Below are 17,937 nucleotides of genomic sequence, written 5' to 3' on the forward strand. Positions count from 1 at the left end.
GTGAGAGATTCTTTCCTTCTCCCTACTACAAGATGCTTTTAAATTGCCTTTCTGTTAGAGCCTTACTCAGCAGTCACTAAGTTTTCCGATATGAACATAAATAATCTTCTGGTAATTTTAAGAAATGCTAGCTATCAGTGGTTCTCACAGATTTCAGCTTCTCCAAGGCTTATTTCCCACTTTGTTGAAATACTCAGCTCAGTATTTGGCCTCTTGTTCTTGTTTTGAGTTCTCAGAAGGATGTCTTGCAATAAGGCAATATTTCTTCTGTGAAAAGCATACACAAGTCAGAGAGAAAACAGTCAGTTGATAAAGTTATACTGAATCTTTGGACATCCTGCAGCCTATTTAGTACTGCAAATTGGAATTGAAAAAAAAGGAATTGACATACAATCACCTTTTCTTGAAAACAAAGCAGGATTTTAGTTCAAACAGAAAGAATAGTTTCAGAAAGAATACAGCATAGTTCTGTCTGTGGTCCATCCCATCCGGGGGTGCTGTAGCTGAGTTAACAGTGCTTCTGTTAGATTTTGGTGATTTTTGAGTGTAAGTATGCTGTATCATGTATTTTTTTTTTCCTGCTGGAGGAGGATTTGAATTCAGGCCTCTTTCCTTTCATTGCATTCTACTCTGTCATCGGGTTAACTGGGAAATTAGAAATATAAGAGTTTGTGGGCCAGTTTCTGGAGATTAAGTTAACTTTCCTACAAAACCCATGAATCAAGAGTAATAAAATATAAGAGCTCTGAAAAATTTGAAACAGATTTCTTACATTAAAGATGGAGAATTTTTCTGGTTTTGGCTACAAGAAAGTGATTCCTTAAGAAGAAACCTTGCTGCATTTCTAAGTATTTAAATGTACAGTCTATCCATTCTAAGATGGACAACACTCACTGTTTTTAACAAATACATTGTATATTTAGAAAACAACCATATATTTATTCTGTTGAATAAACTATTGCACAGTACAAAACCTGATTTTGAGATTTGTTATGCAGAACCTTTTAGTAAAAAAAATTCTCTTGCTACTTTAGCTGTGTGAATATATTGAAGCCATCATGCAAAACAGTGAAATTGAGGAGCTCAGAGGAGATAGGAATCTGTTTTTTCTCTTCCAATCTGTTACGGGCAGGGTCAAAATTAAAGGATAAAAGGGAAAAACACACCCATATTTTAAATATATTAAACTGCCTTTAAGGAGAACACAAGTGAATTCCTTTGGATTGTTTGCCTCAGCATGTGCAACCCACCTATTTCCCTTCTCTCCCTGTCTGTGCCCCCCCATCTCCCTCAGGTCTTCATTGATATTTTTTCTGCAAGTTAGTTGTTAGAGGCAATGCAGCAACATTATTTTTCCTGGTACTTTCAAGCTTCATGATATCTGGATTGAGTGCTCTAATTCAGACTTTCATCTACTGAATGTATCTGTTACTTTAATTACCTTCCATATACTAACGATCTGAGATTACTGTGAATCCTTTCATTTGCCCTGGACGAGGAATAAAATAAATGAGGAAGGAATTTTTGTTTGCACAGAGGTGTTGATTCACTACATTTGGTTTTGGTCATTAAATGTATAGCTTTACTTCTTTTCATCTGGTGTGTACATCCCACCAAATATCTGATTTGTGGTGTTTTTAGGGTCGCATTTTCCGAGACATCTCATTGCCTGAAGTGGGCCCAGCAGAGCGTTCTGCTTTGTATATTGCAATGATAGAAACTTTGGCCCTGTTGCACTCCTTTGAATTACAGTCATTGGGCCTCCAAGGATATGGTAGAGGACCAGGATACTGCAAAAGACAGGTAAAACTCTTCAAAAAGTTCTCTTGTCTTGTCAGGTCTTTGAATATTTATTTGATTTGCAAGCTGAATTATTAATCATTAAAAACTTGTGAAAGTAACCATCATATTTTAGCTATTAAACACCTTCACTTAGTTCAATTATTTTGTGCACCATGTAAGGCCACTGCTGCATTCAGATTGATTCTATAGTGATATACTCAGGGAATGGTACTAATTTGCTTTTGGAATAAGATTTGGGCTGCGTAAATAGGATCAAAATAGAAATTAGAGGTAGTCCTCATTGCATTTTTTGATCTCATAATTCACATTTGCAAATGCAGAGGTACTGGGTTTTACTGAATTCTCATGTAACACGATAATAGTGAAAAACCAGAAGCACATGCTTCAGAATTTTGTGCTCTTTAAAAACTTGGGAATCAGTTGGAAAATCTGTTGGAGTGTTTGTATTTCTTTAGGTGTCAACTTGGAAAAAACAGTATGATGCAGCTGCTCATACAGATATTCCTGCCATGAACAAACTGGCTGAGTGGTTAGCAAACAACTTGCCACCTGATGATAATGAAGAAAGCCTGATTCATGGGGACATGAGGATAGATAACATCATCTTCCATCCAACAGAGGTATTTGAAACACTTCCATGTAATGGAACACTTCTGTGGATTATTTTAGTGCATGATACGTCTTTGAAAACAATAGGAGAGAAATTAACTCTTCTCTATACTGTGTATGGTATTTAGGTACCTAATACAGTCCTGGTTTTCATTGCAGGAGCTAGACAGAGTTGATAGAATCATAGAATGGTTTGGGTTGGAAGAGACCTTAAAATCATCTAGTTCCTTGGCCATGGGTAGGGACACATTTCACTAGACAAGGTTGATCAGGGGCCCCATCTGGCCTGGCCTTGAAAGATACTCAATTTATTCATTAGTTCTAGTCCCTACTTCAAAGTCCAGGAATAAAACATTGTGTATGCATAAATCCTGTTGAATTCAGTGCAACTCAAGTCTCACTTCATTAACTACATAAGCATCTGATCCAAAGCCCATTTGTCTGTGATATGGCTTCAATTAACAATGGCTTTTGGAGTAGGATCTGAATGCATGATACATGATACTAGTGGAAGCAAAGAAAAATCTTCCAAAACTGCTTAGTTATGGAGTACACATAGATCACAGAGACCCTGAAAGGGAAAAGAAAGAGATTTTTTTCCTGGTTTTGGAAATAAATATTCATTACCTATCTATTGACACAGTTGCATTTTCATTATTTTTTTTCCATGCTATTTGCTGTGTTGTGACCAGAAGGTATGCCTGGGATTTGTGACCAAGACTCTGCAATGCCTACTTCACAGCAAAGCAACAGGTCCCACTGTTGTGCATGGATTAGTTGATAGACACATTAGTTGTAGGCTTAAATGTGCTGATTTGACCCCGAGAGCTGATTTGACCGAGATTTGGCAGTCTTGGGAACTCTCCCAGCTGTTCCTGATGCAGTTGAAGGAATTGATTGAGCTGTACGTAGGTAATTTCAAGTAGTCTTTAGAAACTTCTCCTGTATAGGCAGGAGTGACCACGTAGGAAAGACTTTTGCACATAATTCAAGTAGCCATGGATCGTGAGCATGGCTGGAGCAGTTGTTTAGATTGACAGACAAGCTGGATTATAAGAATTTATCAGAATGACAGACTGGGGAGTCTCAGCACACCCCGCTGAAGACACCATTGCAAGGATGCTTGCAGCAGAAGCTTGTGTCACAGTCTGGGCAATGATTGACTTCCTGTTTAAGAAATTCAGTTCCCCATGTAAGTGTTAATCTATACATAATATTGTGATAAATTAGGGGGTTTGGTGCATGGTCTGTGAGTTTCTGTGCTAGAGGACCATGCAACAAGACTGGGGAAAAACACAGCAACTGTCAGTACTACTGTTCTTTAGGGTATTTTAATTCAACCATATTTTGACTAGAAGAGTTTACAAGTTTCTGACAGGAAGAACACTACTCAAAAATGTAGATTTAAATCAGATTTTCTTTGGAAAAATACCTAGCTTTCTGCCCTTATGTGAATTTTAATTTTCTACAGATCCTTAGATAGGGCCAAAAGGAACTCTTTTTGTTGTAGACAGCTACAGTGCGTGTTTTTAATTTTAAATATATAGTAACCAAATAAAACTCATGGATATTAAGTGGGTGGTGCATTTGTGGATGGAGAGGATTTGTCTTCTAGCACTCACTCGAGGTTTTTATTTTTATTTAAGGCTCGTGTTTTGGCAGTGCTGGACTGGGAACTTTCAACTACTGGTCATCCTTTAGCAGATTTAGCATATGCCACTCAATTCTACTTTTGGCCTACATCTATTAAGGACGTAGGTCAAGGATCTATCTTGGGTTTCAAAGGCACCATAGGTATGCAAATGTAATCTTTTTGTTGAAACAAATTCTAGGGTTGATTTTTATTTGAAATGCTACCCTTATAAACAGGAATTAAATGGTAAATCTACAAATATATAATTTTGCACTTGAAAATAACTCTTCCATGTTTTCTTCATTGTTGGAAGCATGCTGATAGAGAGGTTTTAGGTAGTTCTGTTTTAACAAGCTATGTCTTAGCCACAATATGCTACTTTGGAAAAAGTTTAGTTTGAACCTTTCTTAGAGATAATGGAAGAGAACAGAAATTTAAATATAAATATAACTTTTATTAAAAAAACAAATCCTACCCCCTTGCTGAAATTAGTTTCCTGACTGGAGTGGAGGTGAGGGGTGGTAGGAATTGTCCCAGTTACTTGAAATTCTGGCAAATCCTTTTTCCTTTTGTTTCCCATATCACAGTTACAGCATGAGAACTTACAAATCATGGTGTTTACTATGTAAATGAAATATCTCATAAAGATGAAAAACTGTTGAAGAATAAGCTGGAAAAAAAATCATAGAAGACGTTGAGTATTCTAAAGAATTGTTGTATTTTTTTTTTTTTAGAAACTCCTTCATTTGAAGAACTGGTTTCCATTTACTGCCGCTGCCGGCGTGTTAGCACTACTTTATCCAGCTTCAACTTTTTTCTTGCTTTGTCATATTTTAAAATGGCAGCGATAGCCCAGGTAATACACTCACATTTTGAGTGAAATATCACATATTTTTGTGTGTATATGGGTAGTTAATTTAGTCATGGATAATAATCATATATCTATACTGTTGTCAGTTGGCTTGAGGGACAGGCTGGCTTGCTTGCAGTATCATGTGCAGACATTTATCTTTTCTTTTTTATTTTTTTGTTTTCATCTATGACTTTTTGGGGTTTGCCTTTAGGTTGGTTTAGCTGGGGTGTTTTTTTAACTCTTGTGCAGCAACTATCTCCATTATCTCAGAGATGGACCAAAACCAATATTAGCATATCCCAGTAAAATTGTCTGGGTGCTAAGTTTTTCCTTTTAAGCGTATGTGCATTTAAGTGTTACTTTCATAGTTGAAGAAATCACCAGTGTGTTAAAGAAACAATTTTAAATGCATAATTATACCATATATGCCTTTCTTTTGATTTTAGGGTATATATGCTAGATATCTCATTGGAAATGCTTCTGCAGAGAATAGTCATGAATTTGCTAAGATTGTGAAGCCTTTGGCAGAGAGAGGGTTAGAGCTCTCAAAAAGGTAAGAGTGATCTAAACTACTGGTCAACAGTAAGGCAAAGCTTTTACAACATCTTCATATATTTGAATGCCTGTGTAAGGCAGCTTATGTTATTATGAGGGAAAATCTGGTCTTACTTGTTATTCCATTGAGTGTTCTTCCCTAGGTCATCTTTCAGCAACACACAGCACATTTCTGGAGAGCTCTTCCATCAAAGTAGGAAAGGCCAAGAGATTTTGCTGAAGGTCAAACAGTTCATGAAGCAGCACATTTATCCAGCTGAGAAGGTAAAAGCTTTTAGTTAACCTATTTTTAAGGGAACATTTTCAGACTAGACTTTATAAAAATGTAAAACTATGTATAGAAGTCATATTTTCCATGTAGAAAATTGGTTCAGCTTTTAGCCTTATGGAAGCACAGATGACTTCTGTTGCAGAACTGGTTTCTTTGGCTTTCTGGTTTGGGGGTTTTTCTTGTTGTTTGGTTGGTTGGTTGGTTGGTTTTGGCAGTCAGGCAGAAATGCAGAGAACATATTAATCTAAAAGATTTATGAATGCATCTGCCTATCATAAGGAGGGGTTAAGGGCAGTAACTCTTGATATGCAAAGTTTCTTAAAAGTCTGTCTGTGACTGGTTTTGGATTGTAGTTTAGGACTGTCCAAGGAAGCCTTGCAATAATCAAAGTACTTGCTTTAAAAATAAATGGACCACAAAGTTTTGCAGATGAGTAGTGTTGTGCTTGTAAGTTATTTCTGATAACAGGAATTGTGAATCAGGACTTCTAAATTTTACTTGGACATTTGTCTTATTGTGTCTTTTACAGAAGAGGGAACTACTTTTATTCATTCTTTAACTAGTTCTGGGCGAGGTTTGAAGTGCTGTACCTCACTAAAACATACTTGTGGAAATACTAAGATTACTGAATATATAGTTTTACTTATAATCACTGGTGCTCAGAATGACTGCTGACATAATCTGTTAAGAAATTATTTTGACAGAAAGAGAAAATGTATTCTTTGTGGGGTTTTTCTCTGTTAACAAAAGATTAACTGGCTTATATATTTGAATGTTGTGACGGGAAACCTGAATCTTTATGTGTGATTATGTCAGGCATTCATTTGTGCTTTTACTTTTGGTTTCATGCCTCTTGTGTGTACTGTTGGTAACAGGTACTTTTATCATCAGAAAATACTGACCCCCTAGCATCATCACCACATACTTTAAATGAACCCAAATAATTGTATGAAATAAGGTACTGGTTGGGGTCATCTCTGTGATGCATTTCAAGTCTTGCAAAACAAATAGGTTGCAGTTCGGTTTTCAATTATATATTTAATTTTATAATACAACTCACTATATAATGAAAACCTATAATGAATATTTCTTTAATTGGTTTCTTGGTGCACAGGACTGGAAGAGACATCATATTATTATTTCTGTGTTACATATGTTCTTAATTTAAACAGCATCTTTTTAATTGTTTCTCTAAGGAAATAATAAAATACTATACTGAACATGGAAATACTGAGGAAAAATGGAAGAAACCACCACTTCTTGAGAAACTGAAGGTATGGGACAGTAAATATTCTTAGCATTCTAGCAGTAAAAGAGCACAGACATAGAGCAGAAGAGTGTTTGGCTTATCATGCTGGAGAAGTTACTCTGTATGGAAAGAAACAGTGTGAGGAATAGTGAAAGGAAAGGAAGAGAGAAGTGTGCAAAAGGTGAGAGAAATGAGAGACAAGTAAAACAAAGTGAGTTCTGTGAGGGGTGTGTCTGAATTTTCAATCAGAGATTGTACCTATTTTTTCAAAATAGCTATTGAAAAAAGGCATGAGATGTATTAGGCAGCAGGAAGGAAGGAAGTGTCTAGCAAGCCAGAATTTATTTTTCTGTTTTTTAAGATTTATTGGTATTTTTGGTATTATTATATGGTATTTTTCTCTGTTAATTCTTGCAACAGGAAATGGCAAAAGCAGAAGGTCTGTGGAACCTTTTTCTTCCAGATGTCAGTGGTCTCAGCCAGCTTGACTACGCCCTAATAGCTGAGGAGACAGGGAAATGCCTCATTGCTCCTGAGGTTTTTAACTGTCATGCACCAGGTTAGCAGCCTTGTCCCATAACTACAGCACTGAGAGCATTTAAAAGTTGGTCACCTTGCACCTTACGAGTTGTGTGTCTCAGGAAGTAAACATGACTTCTGATTTCTTACAGACACTGGAAACATGGAGGTCCTCCACATGTATGGGACTGAAGAGCAAAAGAAAGAGTGGCTGGAGCCTCTCCTGGAAGGGAAGATTAGTTCTTGCTTCTGCATGACAGGTAAATTTTTCTCCAGAAGAAAGTTAGAGGCAATTGACAAAAACTTTAAATGGTATATGCAAAAAGTAGAAAACTTCAAGTTGTGTGTTAATGAATTAATACAAAAATTTCCATTGTATCTGTGAATGTGTTTGAATATAAAATCTATGAGGTGTGAATGCAGAGTGAAGCATCCTTGCTGCCCTTCCCCAGTAGTTACCATTTTTCATGGTTACAATATTATTTGCTTTCTATGTATCTTCAGTTTATTTTTAGTACTTGTAAAATACATTTTATAGTACCAAACAGATTTACAATAGAGCTCACCCTTTTTTATAATATGTTTGGGGTTCTTTAGAAACATACAATTAGGTACAAGTATGATTACTGCGATTAAGTTGTGTAGTTTTATAGTATGCCATAGGTAGAGGTTTTAAGATAGAACCTGGAGGTAACTTGCTTTATGTTCATAGCTCAGCATGGTAATAATTTTTGCTCTTGAAAGCTTGTGGCATTCAACATCTTTGGAAAGTCTGGCTCTTGCTGTAGGAAAGTAGCTTTGGAATCTCTGATGTCAAAATCTTGATCTTCCTATGTCAGAAGGAGTCAGGAGAACTCAGCCTTGCAGAGCTGAACCCTTATTTTGCAAATTCTGTTTCACTGTGTTCCCCAAGAGGAAAGAGGTGCTTTTACTTTAAAGCAAAAGCATTTGCCTATTAAAAAAAAAGTAATGGTGAAAGGAGGGAAGAAGAATCTTTCCTGTTCCAGATAATCATTGATGACATTTTGCTGACAGCTTTGTATACTCTGTTTCACGTACTATCATAAAATTAGTTTCAATCTCTTCATTTTCACTTGAGAAGAGCCCAGGGGAAGAAAAAGGCTGACGAGAGACATGACTGTTTTCTCTAAGTACATTGGAAGGATAAAAGATTTGAAAAGATCAGGAAAGGAAGAAGGCTGTTGATCGTAATGGATAATCTGAGCCCAAGAACAAGTGCATTTAAACTGGCTACGAATAACAGGTTGCTGGAAAATAGGAAGTCTTTCGACCACCAGCAGTGAGGTTCTGAAAACAACTTTTCTACTGGGAGCGAAACTGTGTTACTGTTAGAGTTATATCTACAGCCCTATATTTGTGGAGGTAGTACTACCCCTTCATTTAACCCAGTGGTTTGGTTTTGGTTTTACCTTTAACACAGAACCTGATGTGGCTTCAAGTGACGCCACCAATATGCAATGCAGCATTGAGCGAGATGGAAACAGTTATGTGATCAATGGCAAGAAGTGGTGGAGCAGTGGTAAGTGTGGAAACCCTAAATAAGAATGGCTATGCCTAAATTTTTTTCCAACAACTGTTAAAACAAAAATATCTACATTTCTGAGATGGAAATTTGTCTTTTCTTGAGTAAAGACAATAGAATTTAAAACAACAGAAAGAGCTGAACTGAGCTTTTGTTCTATGAATCGAAGTCCAAGACTCAAATTCAATTTGGAGGTTTGGATGCTTTTTGGAACCTCTGAATTTTGTTCACAGAATGTATGCCACTGTTATTCTCTACACATTCTGTCAGGTAACTCACACATTTATGTTCATACCCTTTAAACTTTGTTTTTATGAAGCTGTCTTCAGCAGTTTGGGTGTGAGGTTTGAGTATACTGTGTAGTTACAGTAAAATGTGGCTGTTTTTTAAAGCAGCCTGTGATGCTCTTGGGCTGAGTATTTCAGGACATTTGCTTATATGATAATTTCCAGTAAAATCAATGGATTGTACTATAAGTGGTAAATGTTCCTGATACTGTAGTACTGTTACATTTTTGCCAAAACATGTGTGACAGCAACTTCGAAGTCATTGTTCTGTGGGAGTTTGAAAGCCAAGTAAATAAACCGAGTTGTTAAACTTGAATGTTTCATTCACGTACAGGAATGTGTCAGCTACCTACTGATACATGCTTGTGCAATACCAAGACTCACCAGAAGATAGATCTCTCTCTCTTTTCTTCTCCCGTAAAACAGGAGGCATGGTATCTTGTCCCCTGACCCAACTGCTGGCTGCTACCTTTCCTTTGGGTCAGTGTCTCCCAGCTGTGCATTTCAGTCCCTGAGGAAGTAATGGGAAAGTTTGTAGGAGGTCATATGTGCAAAATAATATTCATAAAATCAGTTATGTGAATTATAAAAGGGAGAGTTAACATAAAGTAAGCATGACTTCGTTTAATTCTGATAAAAACAATTAGGACAGTCAGATTTGCATAAAGATAGAGGCATAAAAGGCTCTGCAATTTCAAGAAGTTTGAGAAACAACGTTCATTTGACTTTGTCTTAGTCAGAGTCTCCCTTTCTGCCTGGTTGGGATTTTTTTGTTTGTTTTGGAGATTTTTGTTTCATTTGTTTGGGTTCATTTGTTTGGTTGTTTTTTGGTTTTTGTTTTTTTTTCCTTTTTACTCTGAGTGGGACATTAGGACATTGGATGTTTGGAAATTCCAGAAGCCTGACAGCCTGGTCAGAACGTCACTCTGTGAGCAGCCACTCTGTGTTTGTGAAGACAAGCTGTAAATCACACATGCAAGGAGACATTACTTTTTGGAAGAACTGGAGTTTCTTTCCATACTCTGCATGGGTGTTCTGCTTGTGTACAGTAAATCCATATGGCTTAAATATGTCAGATTTATGGTGTATTTGTAGACCTTCTGTCAAGCACTTCTGACTTACCCGTTCACGCCCTAGTATTTCTCAAAACGATGGGCAGAAATTCTGCGAGCTTTTGTCATCCAAACAGGGAGAAGCTGCTCATGTCTTGTTTGTGCTCCTGTTGTCTATCATTTAGGAGCTTTTTCTTCCAATCCATGGTTGTGTAACTTGGAACAGTGTCTAAAAATGAATCTTGTTGGCTTTCATAAGCCGTAGATCAGGCATTTTGTGAGAGCCCACGGGACGTTTGAAGACAAGGACAATATGCTGTAACACCCCATTTTCATTTTGAAAGCTAAGCTAATATGTCAGCATATTTGAAATGCTTCCAGTGACTCACAGAAAACTGCTGTTTTCCTGGAATTCCTGCCAACGCTGTGGCAGGAGACAGCTTTAGTACCTCTCTGTGTAAAAACTGTAAATCCATGAGCTCAATATAGAGACAGAGCCTCTCTGATTTGTCAAGCAAGGCCTCTACACTTTGCTGGTTGGTAAATGATGATGAGAGATGTCAGTACCTACTAAAACAAAACAAAACAAACGTAAAGTATGAATAAACAAAAGCCAGTGCAATTTTTGTTCTTTGACTTTATTGAATCTCCGTATATTTTAGCAGATACAGTTATTGCAGTGCTTGATGAATTTTAAAAATTCTGAATAGAAATTCCAAGCCCTGTATCTGGAGATTAACTTAACTTTTTCTTACATTTACAGAGATCTAGAACCTGCCTCCCATAGAGCTCTGGCCTTGTTGAAGTTTAGGGTAAGCAGAAAAGGAGAGGTGAAAGGTCATTTTTCCGTAGTCATGGAGAAGGACTTTCTGCTTTTTCTGGAGGCTGTTGTTGTTGCTATACATATGTGGAAACACATAAAGAATGGCTTTTTTTCCCCCTCTGTCCCTCTCAACTCTCAGCTGCAAACTTACATATAATTTAAAGCTGCAAGGAATGATATGGAATGATAGCTGAGTTGAAAAATGGAACTCAGTTATTAGGCAGATGTTCTAAAGTTTTACAAAATAGTTGGAGAAACACAAGAGTATTAACTTTTGGTACAAAAGTTCCTGTACTGCTGTTTTATTGATGATGGTTTCTTTCTCTGTTTTAATTAGATGTTTAGACTTGTACAGATTGTTCATTACACAGCTATTTAATTGCCTAGTACACGTTAAAATTTCAGTCTCGGCTTTTTTAGGTGTTTGGGTTGTGTTGTAGTGGGGTTTGTTCGAGTTTTTGCTGTTGTTTAGTAAATATCTCTATTGTTTCTCAAAATTTCAGTGTCTAGTTCTTGCATGATGTTTAATTCTGATAAACATGTTTCACTTTGAACTGCTCTGTAGTGTATTGGCTAGTGTACAGGTTCAAAAATTCATCTGAAAGTTGACCTGCAGAAAAACAGCTGCTGAAGCAATACCCCCCTAGAATTAGTGAACAATTCCCTTGGTTATATAAGATGATGAAAGTAATGGAGAGTCTATATAGTGAAACTAATTGTTTCTTCTGTCTGGTCGTCATAATTCATGGAAATTTCTTCAGGTCTTCCATTCTGCTGTTTTCTCCAGTACCCATAATTTTTTGCAATTTTCATAATATGCATTTTGAAAGAAGCACCCAGAAAGGCATAGAGAATAGGGTTCAGGCAGGTGTGAAACAAAGCTATGCTCTTGGTGACCTGGAGTGCAACATCTATGGTTTTACTTGTGTTGCAGTCAGTGATCAACATATAGATGATATCTACGGCTCGCCAGAACTTCACAATGTTGTAAGGTAGCTGAGTGATTATGAAAGTAGCCACTACTGCCAGCAGAACCATGAAAGGTCTAGACTTTTTAACATTTGCAGATCTAAAGATTGCCCGAGCAGTAGCGGAATAGCAGATCAGCATTACTAGGAAAGGAAGCAGAAATTCCAGGATAATTTCCAGGATTTGAATGGTTGATTTTAAGAGTGTTTCCATGTTCATTGGAAATACAGGAAGGCATTCATTCCTGTCATTGTGTTTTTTGACTTCATTAAATACTAGTTCAGGGATACTGAGGAAGATGGCAGACAGCCAGACACAGATGCAGGTAACACTGCAGTGTTTGCCAATTCTTCTATGGCCCCGGGATTCAGAAGTGGCCCTATATCTATCAACACTGATACAGGCCAGGAACAGCATGCTGGAGCTGAAATTCATGGTGTACAGAGAAGAAGTGAGCTTGCACAGTGAGTTTCCAAGTTCCCATCCCTGCACTGCATTCGCAGCCCAAAAAGGGAGGGTGAAGAGCAGGAGCAAATCGGCAATGGCGAGATGCATGATGTACACATCTGTCTTAGTCTTCGATTTCTTGCAGTAGGCGTAAATTGCAACCACTAATGAATTTCCAGCGACTCCCACGGTGAAAGCCAGTGCATAGAACGCAGGAAGGAATAATTTGGTGAAATTTCTCACATCGCTTTTTTCACAGAGAAGTTCATATGAAGTGTAATCTATAACATGGTTGAGATCGTCCTCCTCGTCCCCAGTCCAGTAATCAGTTGAGTTATTCATATCTCAGCCTGTGGCAAAGCTACAAGACACAAAAAAAGGGGGAGAAGGGGATAGCAAAGGGGATACTGAGTTTAAGTTGTAAAATTCCTGTTGCAAATAAACCCCTCCTTCGGGGTTGCTTATACATCTCAAATTTAAAGAATTTGGATATTGAGAATACATTTATGAATAATCAAAGTAGAGCTAAATGGTAATGGAGGCATAACAGACCGTCTCAAATTCTCACATGGAATAGAGTAACTGACAACATCTATGTGTGCAATACAGTGTTAAATGGATTCAACAGAAATGCTTTCATTAACGTTGGCATTTGAGATTGCAAGATGCTTGGAGTGCCCCTCACTGATTTCCACATTTCAGTCAAGGAGCCGTCATTGCTTTAGCTGCTCTGTCTCAGTTATGTTTGATAATATTCCATTGCAACATAACTTTGTCTGTACCTTTATAGGGTTGGAATTACAGTTTTCTCTCTACAGCCTCTGCAAAGCAAGGAGTACCTGTTGAAAGCTGTGAATGCTGTTAAAATCGAATGCATAAGGAACACGAGCAGATTAAAATTGAGAGACAAACAGTAGTATTTGGTGCCTGCTGTCATCAATTCTGACACATTTCGGATACGAGGATAATATAAGGAGAGTGTTTTTGTTTCTCAGGCACACGTATACATGCCCACTGCATAAAGTACAGCAGTGGAGTCTGTTGCAGAACCAGCAGTAGGACAAACTTAGTTTAGTCTGTATCCCCCAAAGCCAGCTTTGCCCACATGGAATTTCTTACAGAAGCAGATAACTGCGGGTACACAGCTGGAGGCTTCTCAAGATGTTATGAGAGAAAGGAATTTTATCGCATGCAAACTGCCCACAAGTACCCAAACAGCTCAGAAGGTCTGCTGTTTTTTCCAGTACAGTCTCATGACAAATTTACTCCGTAAACACTAAGGCTGTGTTTTCACTGCCAGCTTAGGGTTGAAGTTCCTGTCTTCAGATTGTATCTTAAGCAAGTTGTGTCCTACAGTATTCTCTTCTTTTCCTATAATTGTGTTCATTGACAAATGTGCTGAAATTCTTTCTATTGTAAACTACAGTCCTGCAGTGCCCTGTTTTCTTGAAATAAATGGGATTAAGTTTTCTCAACTGCAGTAGCAAAAACTAGCTGAGAACGAAAAACATATGCCCCCTTTCTCATCATCTGCAGTGTTTCAGAATATGAGGTCAGTGTTGCTGAGAGCAGATTCTTATCTGATATTCTGCCCCAGAGCTACAATTCAGCTTTTTCAAGCTTGCAAGAAACCCCAAATATAATTTCTGGTTTTTAGACAATGGTTGAAATGAAAGGTTGTCAAATCTTTGTTATAAACAGTATCTCTTTAAATTTTTTTAATGTGTTTTGTCTACCAGGAAAAAATAAATTACTGATTGATCTCATAATAAGGGATGCAGACCAACTAAATAGAGAGAAAGTATTAATTTCTGTGTTTGTTTGATTTTTTTTTTCAGTGATTCTGATAACCAAATATTTTAAGAAGTGTATTAATTTGAAATTAACTGTTTGATTTGGCTTCATCCTTAGTGACTTTGTTGGGTTATTCTGTTAACATTTCAAAACACTCCCCATTAGACTTTAAACAGTGATCACTCTTATTTTAAGTCTTGTAATCTGCCATTTACTGTTGCCTAAATGAGATATGCAGAATGGAAAAGTACAATCATTCTATTTAGTACTTTGGCAAGGGATGTTCTATGCCTAACAAGCTCTGTTAGCAGGGCTCTCCAGCAGCAGTAATCTTTTGCAGCTTTATGGTACTTTGAGGAGGGATTTAGTTATCAGCAGCAAGTGAATCTTTTTTAGTAGAAGAGAAACTGCTGCAAGGAGGGTTTAATCCACTTAGCTGAGATTTGAAGAAAATTAGAAGTTAAACTGAAAAGATTTAGTTGTGGTCTTAAAGCACTTAATTACAGAATCCAGCTGGGAATGCTTAATCAAATTGGATCACTAGCAAATTTGCTTGAAAGCAAAGCCGTAAACATTTCAGTGCAAACTCCAAGTCTGTATGACAAAGCACTTTGGCTGTCACTCTGTGCTTTGCTGCCTGATGGGCTTTTGCCTGACCTGAGCTTTTGACAGAAACAAAGTTACCTAAAATGCAGCAGTTGATATTTCTCCCTTAAAAACACATTTCTGTTTTGGCTAACATACCTATTCGTATTTGTGATTCCTGTTACTGTTGTTTCTCAGGCACACGTATATGTGCCCGCTACAAAAAGCAGATTAGCCCCTTTTGAGTTGGGTGTTGAACACTGGTGGAACAAGCTTAGTTTAGTCTCCATCCCACACAGAGAGCCATGCCCACGTGGAATCTCTTACAGAAGCAGATTGCTACGGGTACACTGCATCTTGCAGCTGGAGGTTTCTCAGGATGTTATGACGGAAAAGAATCTTATCGTGTACAAACTGCCCACAAGAACCCAAATAGCTCAGAAGCTCTGCTGATTTTTCAAATACTGTTTTCTAGGAGGTATATTCATAGATATATTAACTCTGCAACTGCATGTTTTCTTGCGGAATTATTCCAGCCTTCCAGTCAAATACAAATTCAGTGTGTTTAAGCTTGACATGGGATTGTATGAATGCATGTTGAATGAAGTTAATATCCCCAGTTTAAACAGAAAGATTTTTTTTCTCTAATGAATTAAGCAAAATTCTGTCCTACTCAACAAATCTAATTTTAATACTGGAAATGAGCATGTGCCCTAGTGAAATGATGTCTCTCTGTAAAGCCAATTTAACTAAATGTATGTAAATAAGCTAAGTATATCACACAATATACAGAGCAGTAAATATTAAAACAAAACTAACCTTATTTTGTCAGCAGATGAGTAGCAGGTACTGCAATTGAGATGTGCTTCGGTGGAGTGGTCTGAATTGGTCTGACACATTGCATTTTGTCTTCAAGCACCACACCCTCATCTGGAAGTCAGTTGCACTTTCATTATGACTTGCCAGTTAAAAAAAAAAAAATTTAAAAAATTATGCTTTCCTGGAAACTCTTCTCGTGTTGAACACGTACATTTCCTACGTTCCTCCCTCTTCCAACCGAATGTGAGTGTTCTTTGGAAGGTCAGGACTCTCTTACTATTTCACTGTGCTGTTGGTTGTTTTATTCCTGCAAGTCCAAATATTTTTTTTACATCATCAAAAGGCTTTTAGGAAACCACACGTTTAAAAGGTAAAAAGGAGAGAAAGAGGGGTAGGTCCATCTGGAGCTGAGTTACTGCCCCAGAGTCCATAGGGAGTCACTATTTTCCTTCCTCGGGGCACTACTTTGCTTTTGATGGCTGCCTACATAAGGTTTTAAGGGATCCTTGTATCCACTCCTTTAAGTAACTTTTTAGGGGGTACAACAGAAAAATGAGTTTGGTTTTTCTGAGAAGGGGGAGGTGGTTCCTTCAGTATGTGAAACCAGAATGATGGTGAGAAAAATATGTGAAGGCAAGTGGTAAATTGTCAACCAGACTATAAAGCAGATAATCCTGCATCCTGTGGGAGAGTTCAGGGACTTAATGTTGTCGGTCAGACCTGGAATCAAATTAACTTGGTAACATTTCTACAGAAACTGCAAGCCAGACAGATACTGTAGAAGAAAACTAGAAAGATGCTATTACATCCATGAGGTTTCTTCCACTTACAGTGTGCTGTCTACATTATAGAAAGTCAAAACTTTTATAGGAAAGGGTAGATGGAGACAATCTTCACTTTACATGCAGATACTAGTATTTCTGCACTGAGGCGTGGACTTACCTCTGCTAAGAATTCCTAAAATGATTGATTTTGCTTAAATTTACGCAGTCTCTACAGCTTCAAATTGTTGTCTTGTGCAAGAGTACCTTGTGCAGAGTGTCAGGAACCTTCTGTGATCTGTTTGGTTAGAGAATGGTGCTGATAACACTGAGGCTGTGGGTTTGATCCCCACACAGGCCATTCACTTAAGAGGTGGACTCGATGATCCTTGTGTGTCCCTTCCAACTAAGAATATTCTGTGAAGTCTGTGAAATCCAGCTTTGTTTGAGTTATCCTGTAAGCAGTCTAGTGAGTTTCAGTAAATGCAATATTGAAGCCAAACAACGGAGAGAGATATTGAGCAGACCAGAGGTCAGATTTTGGTCTTTCTGGCACTCTGATGCACCTGCCACAGCTGGGTTAGCCATCTGTGTGTGCTTCAGTTATTCTGAAATATGTGAAAGGAAAGCTTCTTTTAAATGGTCAGTTAAGAATGTAATGGGCAGATGTTTTCCAAATACTTAATTTTCATTCAGAACGAGAAGGTAAAATGGGCTGGGAGAAGAATTGGAGTCTAGAGAAAGAGTGCCACAATATTTGTATATATTTCTGCAATTTTTTCATCTTCAGTTATCACAGTACTTCAGTGTTATTCTTTGTGGGGGCAGATAAGACATTTGGGTTGCTTCCAGCTTATGTCCTTGCAAGTCATGTCATGGCTTAGAGCCCTGAGCTATATCTCTTTAAAATAAATGAACCTCTCAGTTCTAAATAGGCTTGGTCTCAATATGGTCCCCAACAAGATAGAATAATCACTCTAGAACTGAGAATGCTCCCAGGGAGTTGTGTATTGCCTGCAGAAGTCCCCAAGAGGTTCTTTGTGCAGACTGTAGGAAGGCAGCTCGTGTAATTCCTGTACTGTTTATTCCAGTGCCTAAGCTCCTTGTAACTTTGCAGAGTACAGGGAGAACAGAACCTTCTAGTCAGAATACAGAAATAATACTGTCATGTGTGTGTTTCAGGAGGACTCCATGGGCTCAAAAATAACAAAATTTTTTTAATAAGTAAGAGTGAATGCAAAATGGATCGTATTTAACTAAAAGCACTTGGGACTGTGGAAAAGTGGCATGAAGGCTGAGGGGGAAAAAACGTTCCTAAGCTCAGCAGCTGCTCTCACTGGCACCATCTGAGCCTGTGAGCTCCAG

The 17,937-nt window shown here is 37.7% G+C and overlaps 2 protein-coding genes across 2 annotated transcripts in view; one reads left to right on the top strand and one right to left on the bottom strand.

Moving 5' to 3' along the window:
- The window catches only part of ACAD11 (acyl-CoA dehydrogenase family member 11), a 30,137-nt gene that overhangs the window by 3,017 nt on the left and 9,183 nt on the right, over positions 1-17,937 (top strand). Inside the window, exons 4-13 of the mRNA XM_032674795.1 lie at positions 1,642-1,803; positions 2,259-2,423; positions 4,059-4,206; positions 4,780-4,901; positions 5,345-5,451; positions 5,597-5,717; positions 6,921-6,998; positions 7,394-7,532; positions 7,645-7,752; positions 8,934-9,032. Coding sequence (XP_032530686.1) covers positions 1,642-1,803; positions 2,259-2,423; positions 4,059-4,206; positions 4,780-4,901; positions 5,345-5,451; positions 5,597-5,717; positions 6,921-6,998; positions 7,394-7,532; positions 7,645-7,752; positions 8,934-9,032 — 1,249 coding nt within the window. The remainder of the gene's footprint in view (positions 1-1,641; positions 1,804-2,258; positions 2,424-4,058; positions 4,207-4,779; positions 4,902-5,344; positions 5,452-5,596; positions 5,718-6,920; positions 6,999-7,393; positions 7,533-7,644; positions 7,753-8,933; positions 9,033-17,937) is intronic.
- On the bottom strand, positions 10,955-16,050 carry ACKR4 (atypical chemokine receptor 4). The gene is given in 2 exon segments (XM_032674919.1): positions 10,955-12,974; positions 15,812-16,050. Coding segments are annotated over 2 exon segments (1,158 nt in total). The 5' UTR covers positions 15,892-16,050; the 3' UTR covers positions 10,955-11,896.

This window comes from Chiroxiphia lanceolata, chromosome 1, assembly GCF_009829145.1.
Source record: "Chiroxiphia lanceolata isolate bChiLan1 chromosome 1, bChiLan1.pri, whole genome shotgun sequence".
In the NCBI taxonomy this organism is placed as follows: Eukaryota; Metazoa; Chordata; class Aves; order Passeriformes; family Pipridae; genus Chiroxiphia; species Chiroxiphia lanceolata.